Source organism: Cinclus cinclus, chromosome 10, assembly GCF_963662255.1.
Source record: "Cinclus cinclus chromosome 10, bCinCin1.1, whole genome shotgun sequence".
Taxonomy (NCBI): domain Eukaryota; kingdom Metazoa; phylum Chordata; class Aves; order Passeriformes; family Cinclidae; genus Cinclus; species Cinclus cinclus.
The window spans coordinates 12751454-12763893 of record NC_085055.1 but is presented as its reverse complement, the minus strand read 5'-3'; the positions used below and the strand labels follow the sequence as shown (position 1 = coordinate 12763893).

At 37.7% G+C, this 12440-nt stretch overlaps 1 protein-coding gene across 19 annotated transcripts in view; it reads right to left on the bottom strand.

Moving 5' to 3' along the window:
• DLG1 (discs large MAGUK scaffold protein 1) overlaps positions 1-12440 on the bottom strand; it is a 146437-nt gene that overhangs the window by 24949 nt on the left and 109048 nt on the right. For all 19 annotated transcript variants that reach the window (XM_062499552.1, XM_062499553.1, XM_062499554.1 and 16 more), the window contains one exon: positions 1882-1996. In XM_062499552.1, the coding sequence (XP_062355536.1) occupies positions 1882-1996 (115 nt within the window). The remainder of the gene's footprint in view (positions 1-1881; positions 1997-12440) is intronic.

The following is a 12440-nucleotide window of genomic DNA, read 5'->3' as shown; positions in this document are numbered from 1 at the left end:
TCCCAGTCTTCGGCAACTTTTGGTGCAATGAGACAAGCAGATCCCAAAAGCCCTAGTAGTGCCTTCTGCAAAGAGATGTGGGTAGAAAAGTACTTTTGCTGGAGAATTTTTGCATTTTAGATGTTTGTACTGAGTTATACGAACACTGATTATTGAGCCTTCAAAAACCTTCAATGAAACCAGACCCCACAAGGCTTCTGCCAACAGCCTGGATAAGGCTGTCAGTTCTGCAGCAGCTGGCAAAGTCAAAAGCTCAACAACTTCCACCAATAGAATAAAAGCTATACAAAGATAAAATGCTTGTTCAGTGGGTCAAAAGATCAGATGTGTGAACACGACCACAAGCAGTTTAGAACCTAATTAGGCTATAGCCAATCAAGCAAAATAAAAGCATTTAGAATTGTTTAGTCTTAGTTATATGATGAGAGCTAAAGCAACAAATCTTCAGATTATGGGAACCAAAATCTTGGCACAATATCCATATGTACACCTACCTACCTGTGGAAATTCAAATATATGGATAACTGTGGTACCAAGAACCTACCCTTAGTATTTAAGGCATTTATTTTTAAATATTTGAATTTTGACCCCCAAAATATTTAAGGCAAACAGAAGTAGAAAAGAAAAGTAGGCTCAGATCTCAGAAAACAGAATCCAGCTAATGAAACAATAGTTCAAAACAGAGAAACTACCTGTAAAGTGGAGGTAAAAAGAAGCCCTAAGAGTACTTAGCTACATTTGTGTCAAGCATTCAGAAATAGTTACAAAGGACCATGATTTTCTCAGCACTGGCACAATTACTCAGGGAACTGCTTTGTGCAAGATTTGCTTCCTTTCTCATAGCTCAGTAGACAGACCAGACCATGAAGAAAACACTATCTGCTTTGGATGGGAAAAGTCAACAGCACCTGAGCCTGCTCACTTTTAGGAGGTAAAGCAATATTATAAATCATGTTTAACCCAAATACCAGAACTACTTGTAAGCTTACCTGCTCTATTGAAACATTCTGGCCCCTACCAAGAGGATACTGCTGGGCCTGATTCAATCCAGAGATAAGATGATTTGGGGAACTCAAAAACCAATTTACTTTTAAAAATGCAGTCTTTATACCCATGTTCCATACTTGCAACGTTATGCTTTATCAGTACATGATAACCAATGCAGGAGTTGAGTGACACATTAATAAGCTATACCCTGCCATAATTTCCCTGTGAAACCACCTATTTTTTTCATCTGCTTCATGCTCTTATGTTTCCACTTCCTTTCAGCCTCCTTTCTGTTTAACTTGGTATGAATAAATTAAAGAGGTATACTCAGTTAATTCACTTTGCATTTTCTCTCTTGGTTACTATGGGAAAATAGTCCATAAAAAAATTCAACTGGATCAAGAAATAAGGTTTCATAATAAAGCTGAGAAAACAACTAAAGTAAGCTGAAGGAAATAAGATGGAAATCTGTCAAACCCTAAGAAAGAGGAGGCTATAAATCTGAATTCAAGTACTGAACAAGAGACACTATGAGGACTAATGTCACAAAAACACAAATTGAACTAAGCAAGTTCTTAAGACTTCACATACACTGACCTAAAGAAGAAATATATGTTTTTGCTGAAGGATCATCATGTTTCTCAAATCAAAGGACAGAAAGCAAATAACAGAACAGCTCTTTCAAAGTTCATATAGGGTTCTCAGGGATATTACTTCTTGTTCAGCTATATTACATTAATCAGTCTAAATAAAATTTTATTTTTATTATGTTTGCATATAAGTATCCATTTATTAATACTTAGTAAATAATTGTATGAAAACACAAATACCAAAATAGTAAGTCTACAGGAAAGCAGCAAAACACAGCAACAGTGCCATGAAAAAGATGATTACCTGACATAGAGGGATCTCTTCTGGCTAGTTCGCAAAGATCCTGATCCTGAACTAATGCTACTGTTCATCATCTGCTCCCGTAAATCATGGATTTTAGCTTCAAAACGACTGTATTCTGTAACAAAGACAGGCAGGACAGTTAATTTCCTGCCAAACTTCAGCAATTAAACTGAAAGAGAATCTGAAATAATTTTGATTAGGCAAAGAAAACACACAAGAATATTATACTTAAAAATTCTGTGATTGTAATCTGTAGTTCACAGTAAGTATTTTTTCAAATTAAGACAAACATTTCTACTAATAATTCTCAATTTCATAGTAATAAAAAGACAGCTACAGATAAATTTTAATCCATGACAGAAAGGAAACTTCAGAACATATACGTGAAAGACATGTTTCTAACCAAGAACTACATATTTTAAATTTAAAATGTTAAGAAATGGAAATGAAAAATGTCAGTACTTCAAAATTACTGGATTTGATTGAGATAAAGAATTTAACACTACAAGGTGGGAATATGCAAAACATCTTCTGAAATAAGACCATGGTCCTCTGGGAGCTCAGGAAAGGAAAAAAAAATCCAGAATTCTGGCATGAATTTCAATCCACTTGTAAAAGGCATCAGAGATTCAAACTGCCCCCACAGAATTATGTACAATGTTAATCCTGGAAAAACGGATTGTGTTCTTAAGCAGCACCGTGTACTAATAAAACTATGCTAAATGCATTTGATTTTAGCTACAAAGGCAGGCAGGAAAACAGTAATTGCTTCTTCAGGTCAACCAGCTCCTGAAGTGAGGTACTTACATGCCATCAGCATAAAATACGAACTCAGAGCAAGTAAGTTTTTCCTTCAGCTGAATAGTTTGGACTTCAGGATCAACAGATCCACTTGTAAACCCTTCCCAGCCAAAGGAAACGTTGTGCAGCCAGCACCTTCCCCAGGAGACCACGTGATGCCCGATTATAACAAGTCAACACTGGGAGAGCCGGGGTGCGTGCTGCTGGAGCGGGCACCAGCTGCTCTCCTGAGCTGCACCCTCACTCCCTGCAGGCACCACAGCTATTCAGGAAGTGCAAGACTGAGAGGGCTCTCAAATAAAAATCTTGAGAAAATCTCTAAACTAAGGTTCCTTCAACAGCCATCTAAAAACCGTGAATGTTTCATCATATTATGTTCTGTGGCCCTTTGTCCCCACACACCCATCATACAGTGAGCACCAATAGCATCTATAATTAACCCTATCCAGATTATGACAATATGAAGTCTCTTCAATAATCCTAGCTTTTGTTCCTTATAAGCAAAAGCTAGTAGCTTTTAAGATATCTTAGATTTTAAAACCACACCAAGCGTCTTTTTACATGTAAAGTTCAGATCAAACACTTTACTGGCACTAAATCAAACTGATGAGGTTGTTTGACAAGAGAAACAAAACCATTATTTCCACCAGTACCGATGTTATCGCTAATAACAAAAGAATGTAGGATAACAGGACAGTAACTGAAAAGGAATGTGAGAAAATGACATTTTTTAGAAAGCAACATTCGTTAGGGGAAGGGCTCAGGTGCAGTGAGAGAACAGCCCACTCCTGCTGTGCTACTGCTGCCCTGCAGTGCCTTGGGTAAGTCACCTCACTTCACTCATTTATACCCAAGAAACGATAAACCTTAAAGATTTTTGTATGTCCCTGTGTGAAAGGAAAGTAAGTACAGAAAAGACCAGATAATCCCAGAGTTTTCTTGTGCTACAGCCTGTTCAACACTAAAAATAACTGCAGCTCTTTGCAATAGCTACTGTAAAAAAATACAAATTTCTGTATCATGAATAATTTTATTGAAGAATCAGACTTCCTCCTATGCAGCACATATATGTAAGAGAGCTACCAGGGAGACTATTTCCCAGTATTGCTTCTTAACTTTATATTTCATCTTCTGGTTACTGGTGTTACAGCTTCCTGAACTAATTTAATTTTTCTCATCAGAACTCCTGGGAAGTAAGTGCTGAATGAGTGACAGGGACATCTGTAGGAGTAAGGAGGAGAATAACTTCTCCACAGAGGCTCCTGCCATATGAATAAAGCAGAAAAAGGAATCTAATGGGCTGGGACTGAGAAGGCTTTATGTTAAAAAAAAAGGAGTGCCAAGAAATTTCATATTTAGGAAAAGCTTAAGCACTGTGCAGTCAGAATCTGGTGAGCTCCTTTGATGTAGAGCTAGCTAAATTTCGAGTTACATTCCTCTTAACAGAAGGTTTTGGGAGGAACAGGATCTCACCATCATTGGGTTTGGAGCTGAAAAGTACACAGTATTTGGGGTTTTTTTTTAAAAAAAAACACCTTAGTATTAGGTATAGTGGCACTGAAACTAATGCTGGAGACAGAAAATAATACAGCAGCAGGACTCTTCATGGCATCACAAAAGCAGTGTTGGTCTGATACCCAAAAGAGCAGCACCTGTGTCCTGTTGACAAAGTAGGGCTGCTTCAACATCAGCCTTATGAAGCAAAGTGTGAGCTCTGCTAATTTATCTAGAAGAGGTTATAATTTGTGTAGGACAGGTTATATTTCTATCTCTGTGATTAAGAAGAGTTGGATATCAAGTAATGTCTTTTGCATCTTCAATCTCTTACTTTCCTTCAGCTTATCATCCCTAGATTCTCACAAATGCTACAGAACTACTTTCTTTACAATTCCTTTCTTTCTTTTGTTATGCATAATAGCCATATATAATGTATGACAAATTTGATATTTGTTCCCCTAAATCACAGTGAACAGCAGAACAAAATTCCACTTGGGTGTGACAAAATCATATAATGCACATATAAATATGTAACTTTTAAAGAAAGTTTAGTTACGTCAACATTCCAGAAATTTGGAGCTGAAACAGGTACAGTGAACAAGATAAAAAGGACACACTGCTTTCTTGGTCAGCAGGAAATGGAAGAGCTTTGCAGGGAAGGAATGCATTTGACTTCTGGTGTAGTGTTATCAGGGTAACCAAACAGAAATAGTATAAGCTATTTATATGAAAAAGCAAAAGTTATTCTAACCCAAATGAAGCAGGCTGGGCATTAGAACTCCATCTACAAATATGTTTCCAATTTCCACAGCCATCAAAACACTGAGATTCTGAAACACTGTTTTAATAAGCAATATGGTGGTACAAGAAACACAGACACCCACCCAGAAAGAAATTTAAAACCAAAAGAAAACCACACAATCCAACCTCTCAATACTTTCAGTAAGAATTTGGTCAGGCTCCAGAAATGAATGTATATGCCGCAGCAGTGAATGAAACTTCACTCAGAACCAACTTTAAGGGTCTGAATTTTAGGAAAGCAAAACTATGACAAAACACAATAAAATAAGAAAACTAGAATAAGGGCATTTTTTTCTTGACTAGAAGTTTCTCAAAGTTTTCAAGTAGTTTAGAGGCAGGGACAGAATAGTATCTACTGTCATAACAGAGATCAAGGAAGCACAAGCACTTCCTGCTTCAATTCATGGCATTTATCCAACAGAACCCCATCATCATCAAAGGAAAAAACCCAAAGCCTACTCAGGTTTACACATCATCAGTCGTTAAGAACAGAGGATGAACACATCTGGGCTCAAGTTTAAAATTACACTGGATAAGCAGATGGTGCAAAACTAGACTAAAACTGCTCTATTTCATGTCTGCATGTATTCCACAGCAAGAAACAAAAAGAAGGGAAGACTAGCAAATCCTGGAAGATTACTTTGATTCCACGCTGCTAAAGTGATTTTACCTAGAAATCTGTAACGTTTTCAATGTCAATATTTACTTAAACTGAAAATCAGAACTCCAGAAAGGATCTGACCACTGAAACTCTCCTGGACTGCCCATCTGGTGGGCAACAAAACACAGATACACAGAAAAGTGGTGCATTGTCTGTGCAGGCAGGGGAAGAGAAAAATGAGGCTGCAATGAAAATGCATCTGGTCTGGAACACACATTCTAGCAAACGGGGCAGGAGAGCAGAAGGCTACACCAGGGATGGGAAATTTAGCAAACAGCACAGAAGGAACAGCGACTCAAGGAAGCCAGGATGTGTGCACAGAGAACAGATGGCAGCACAGTGCTGAGAAGCAGAGATTCTTACATATATTGAACCCACGTAGAGCTGAAAAAGTGCACTTTAATTATAAAAGTATGCCCCTTGCTTCCCTCTTCCCATCTGTCTATGGAAAGCCCTCTTTAGCAGGACCCATTGGATCTGTCTAAGCAGGACTCTTGTGCTGACAATTTTATATAACTACTGATTTATACTCTTTTCTCAACTCTCTGAATATTCAATTTTCCTTTTCATGGTGCTTCCAAAGAGATAAATGGAGTCTGGTAGTTAGGACGGCCACCATCACACTGATCCTGCATTGATCTTCCATTTTTCTTTTAAAATGCATGGACCACAATACAAACATCATAAATCTTTTTTGAGGAGATATTTGCTGCAATGCTTGTCATTTGGTATTAACATTGTCTGGGACAGACCACAAAGAATTCCTCATGCTGTTGGTGACTTCATGCACTCTAATGTTTAATGAGCTTGTATCTCATTAATCACTTAAAAGAAGAAATTTTGAAAGAAATTTCAAAAGAATAGAAAAACCGCATTAAGTTAAGAACACCTCCCACAGACCCTGGAAAACTCTAAAGGGACTAGGTCCAGTTACTGCTGAGCTGAATCCACTAAAAATGTTGCTGAAGGCTTAGCAAGCATTCACAAGCAATTTTATTTAGTATATTAAAGAGTAGGAGTGAGGATTTAAAGGATTAAAACATGTGTAAGCCGCCTTATAGTGTCTATCAGGGCTATATATAGTAAAACCCTTTTTCTAATCTTAGTGGGTCCAGTTTTGAAGATACTCTAATTGACTAATCTAGATTACTTGCAAATGAGTAGAACCAGATACAAAGCAAGAACAGAAACTTGTAAAACCAGGGACCACATACCCAAAAGGGCAAACTTTTTTTGAAGTATTTTTTAAAAGAATTTTTCATTTTATGAAATCAGGATGCACTGCTCTTTTGAACCACCTTCATTTAAGAAAATCTGTGTCCTCATCTAGAAAGCAAGGGAAGCTCAGCCTTGATAAAAAAAATACTGAAAATTAAGTTTTGTACAAGCATTATTGGCTTAATGCTACTCCAGCTGGACTTTTGCAGACAGAAGGTTTACAACATATTTCAGTGCCAATGCTCAGAAACCAATCTTAGCTTACACATATGAAAATGGCACCATTTCCCAGAGCTTAGTTATTCTCTCTTGAATTCTACTAGAAAACAGTACATAGATGCAGCATTGTAAACAGAAAAATCAGCCACAAATTGACCATTTTGCAGCAAGCTCTAACAAAACTTTTGTGTTTCCTCCTTTCTCTTTCAAGTCATTTGTTTTAAAGACAAGAGAGAATGAAAAATATGCAGTTTCCATTACTAAAACTGAAAGAATGTGTGTTAACTGCCTAGAGGAACAATGCAGGTTCAGAAGCAGATGCTTTACAAAAATACTTTGAAATCTTCTCTTGATGTTTTGGTTCTACCTTCTCCTAATCTTACACTGATCCACCAGATCACCTAAGAACATGAAGCTAATCTGATCACTTAAACATCTTACAACTCTTTCAGAAAAGATATTATAATTTTATTTTCGGTATGTCAGGTAATCCTTGGGAAACAGAAAGGACTGGTACCCTTTTCTGCCATGACAGGCTTATGTGAATTTTGCCCTGCTTTGGGGAAAGATGAAGTCACCAGTGAATGACTGCTGATATCAATAGACTTGGCCTGCTGCCTTCTTCAAGGCCTTCCAAGAGCAGGCTTCACAGTTTATGTAACTGCAATTAATGTTATCCACATCCTTAATACAGCTCAGTTCTGATCTAGCAGAGTGTAACTACAATAGAAAGTTTAACCCGCTAAATTATTTTCTATCCAATTTCAATCAAATGTATTTTCATATTTTTAATATATTTGTTTGGCTATTCTATTCTTTTTAAACACTTAAATGCACTCAAACTCTAATACAGTTATGGCAGCCCACTGGCACCACATACCTTTTTGAAATGGCAAAATCTAACCTTCCAGAAATTCTGAATTTTGAGGCAACATTATTATTACCTTTCAGATGACCTTTTAATTTGCATGAATGTAACAATGGACGCCAATGTGAAACACAGAGCCCTCCAAGACCTGTAAGCCTCTGCAGTCCTATACTTCCCCCTTGCTGCTCCTCTCCTCACTACATTCCCTTCAAGCACTCAAGTATCCCTGCTATGCAGCACAATCATATTTCTGACCATTCTGAATCCCCACTCCCAGGAGATACACTTATATCCAAATTGCTTAGTACTTCCTCTCATTTCACTGCACCAACATTACAATTCTGCCTTGCCATCCTACCTCTGCAGGAAACCCAGAGACACAGCAGTGTGGCACTGAGGTGTCTGCAGAGCCAAGGAGCAACATGAAAATTAAATGGTTCAGAAGCTACTACAAATTAAAATGGCTTATCAAAAGACTTTTGTGCACTGAAGCAACATCTCCTACTTTGAAACTGCTCCAGGGCACAGTGTTTCTTTTCCAGTTGAATTCACAGTAAAGCAAAATTCCTTTTATTCATGAGTGATGTCTTGAAGGGAGGTAGAAATTTGTAGTACAAGCGAGGGAGTAAGGAAAAGTTTCCAAATAAAGGTGAAAATAAGAACATCCTGACTTCTCAACCATATTTCTACAGGATAATTCCTTTTTCACAAACTCCTGCTCATCTACTACAGATCCCTTCTCTGCAGCATCCAGATCCAACAGGTCCAAATCCACTGATCTGTCCAACTTGGGAGACTCTGTATAACACCCATGGCATGTATGTACCACAGATGGATGTACCAGTACAACCAAAGAGGCAACCAGTTTCCAACATTAGCTCCTGGCAAGCTGCAAGATAAAGCCTGGAGTTTACAAGGAGAAAGCCTTAGGTCAACTGAGTACAATTGTGGGGGTGCCTGATGCATGAGCCACTTCTGTAAACAGCAAAACACACTCACATTCCATATTTGGCTTTTATTTGCCCCTAAGAGTGCTGGCAAGTTGCTGAAATTTAATTCAGTGGAATACAAAAATTTAATAAGGCACCCCTCAAATTTACACTCCTGGAGCACTCCTGGAAACTAAAGGAATGCCCAGAAGGACATTTTAAAGAATGCAATTACATCTGTTTTCACCCAATTCCATAACCAAAGAACATTGTGGAGAGTTAAGGGAAAGAAAAGTCAGCAGTTACATAAGTTGAGCCCAAATTCAATAAAATCCATTTCATTCAGCCATAATAGCCTACCCCAAACCCAGCAATTAAGAGTTTAGCTACCATGGATTTGAAGAGAGAGATATGGAAAATTCAAGCTTTTGCATGGAGAAGAGTTTTCCACTGATTCATTTTTCTATTGCCTAACTCAGGCTTTCCTATGAGAGAACTCCTTGTAAAAATCCTCTTTTCCCAAAAATAGGAGGAGAAAGAGAAATGGGAAATTTATGATGGGAAAATAGGAAATGTGATAGGATGTAAAAACATAAATTAGCATTCCCAACCACATCTATGAACATACAAACTGTCATATACAATTACAGGGAGTGAAGTGAATCAGTCCCAAGTGTCTTCCAAATGTTCCTATCATACTGAATCTTTTTACTCAGTTATAATGAACCCTGATGGATGTCTAGAATCTCCTTGATCTGTCCTAGCTGTCAGCATCTTTTACAAAATTCTGCTGGATTCATGAATATAAATAAAATACATATGCAATACAAACAGTTATAACCAATGCTCTCCATCTTTATGAAGACATTTGAGAAACACCCAATAATGAACAACTTTATGAATATTTTAACAATTGTTAACCTGTTTCCAAATGACAGAAACAAAAAATGAGGATAATTATAAAAACATACACACAGATACATGCATAAAAAGTTTACCATTTAAATGAATCTAGTGAGGAGAAAAGACTACCATATGAAGCTATAATTTAGGAAATACGAAGATGACCAAAGAACACGCACACTTTTATCAAGTGCACTCAATCACACAGATGGTATTTTCTATTTGAAAAGTCAAATCACAAACAGACTGCCCTCCTATGCAAACGAAGAGGAACCTTTAAGGAAACATTCTACTAATCTCCAAGATCTAAACAATGAGTATCTGATTCCATTTACCTCCCACACCAGACCTGATAAAGCTGATAGCTGGACTTCCATTCAGACTTGTTTTATGAGGATTAAGAATAAGGCAGATGTCAGACACCAGTAACTACAGCTCTCTGAGATATGTTGGCCATGAATCAATTCATACTTTACCTCCAAAGTACAATTATCTCAATTTTCTAGTTACACTTTTCCTTCAAGGCATACCTCAAAAGGGTAGAGTGAGCCCTAATGTGATTCTAACATCTTCACTCCAAATGGAGATTTCAAGATTCCTCTGTTTCAGAAGGCAAGATGCTCAATGCAGACCAATCATCTCGATGGGGGGGGGGAAATCAATCCTTTCTTTGATTAATTTGTCAGATGCCTGCCCATAATCTCAGGTAATTTGAGTAACTTCTCCCATGTGAATCCTCTCAAGGGCCATACAAGTCTTTGAGAAGTGAATTCTCAATGCAGCTCATCTGCACAGTCTGGTTCATAGCCATGAAGGAACAAGCCTAGCTCTAGCCTTGAAATCCACAAGTGACAATTACTGAGTAATTTCTAAGAGGCAGTGTATGTTGATCTGGGCAAATCTCTGTGCAATGACTCAAAATCTCAGCAGTCAGTCAAGTATCTCCGTACACATTACAAGAAAATAAATCATCTACTAGGACAAATGGTAATGAAGAAAGCTGTTATTTCCAATTCAGGAAGAGCAGAAACAGTCAAAAATATTTAGTTTTCTTCTTCTAAAAGGTTCTGACTTTCAAAGTATGAAAGGATTATTTTCAACTTAAAGCCTGAATCCTAGAAAGAAAGGACTGAAAAACTGCTGATTTTTAATGAATCCTGCATATATCCTTGGGCAAGGGAAACAAAGTGCTTGAGTCCTGCAAGCACATATCCTACACCAGAGAAACATTTGTTCTTCTCCTAGGAGCCACACCTCACTATGCCTTCCTGGCAGTAGAAACAGTGACCATAAATGCCCTCTTTTAACAAAAAAAGTGGTAAGGTGCTCAAAAGGACAATTCAGAAATAAATAAAAGCATACATTTTATTTCTCAATAAGGTGAGGGGCCCCTACCCAAGAAGCAAGAAGGTGCAACAATTTGAACCACCCATGACAACACTGAGGAGCCAAGCAGAGGATAGGCCACATGTGTATCAACAGAAATATCTGACAATTCTGACACAAAGCCAAAGCAAGTATTTCAGAACCAATGCTGACCTCATTGTTCTTTTTTAAAAGGCAGCCTCAGTGTAAGTACTCTTAGAAAATGAATCCTGGAACACAGCAATGTACATATGGAACATGTGACCAAGACACATCCTCCTGAGACAAAACAGGCATTGGCAACACAGGCTGGCTGCAGGGATTTGACCAGGAAGCAGACAAAGTAATCATTTAGCCTCATTATGGAGAGAGTTCCTGGGTAAAGGGAGAGATGTGATGTTGATGTAGGTCGTGGGATTGGGGAATGTGAAAGCTAATGCTTCAAACATTTCAGGAGATCAGGACAGAAGAAACACAACAGAAAATAAGAAATAAAGAACGACTACAAGTATGCTGCTATCAGCCACCTAACAGAAGAAGGCATCAGTCCTGCTCCATGTCCAGTCCTGGTGGACACCTACACTTACCTCTTAATGGTACTGCTAAAGGAAAATTTCAAACAGACAAGTCTCTGCAAGGAAGATTTGGTGCTGGGCCAACAAATCTAGATCTTGCTGATCATCACAGTTAATAAAACAACAAATGTCTTGGTATATATAATACCAATAACAGATGAGTTTACAGACTCAAGCATTTCATTTAGGACCATTACATTTTTAAAGTTTCAAATAGAGGTATTTGAAATGTGCTGCAGAAATACAAGAGGACAAATATGTATATTGATGATGCAGTGCTCTGCAGAACACACAAGGATGGTTAATCAGCATCAGATGTAGTCTAATCTGGACCAGAAGAAACTGCCAGATAAATAGAAATAACAGCTCAGTGTGAATCCAAGGAATGAAAACCTGACTGCCTCCTTAGGTCATCTGAATCAACATAACAAAGAAGGAATTAGTCTTCTATCTTCCTACTAGTAAAGCATATAAAACCACCATATTAAAGGATGAAGACAATTGCAAATACAAAAGAACAATAGGGCATTTCTATTAAGTTCTGGATTCACTGGATTAATTTTCATGTTATGACAGCGGCAGTATTTACTGAAGAAACAGAAATTCTGCAATGGTGAAAGCAAGAAATGTAGCAAGTCATGGCAGATACTCCAGTCTGGACACTTGCAATTATGCTCACTTACATGTGACAACATGTCCTTTACATTATTTGTTTCAGAAGA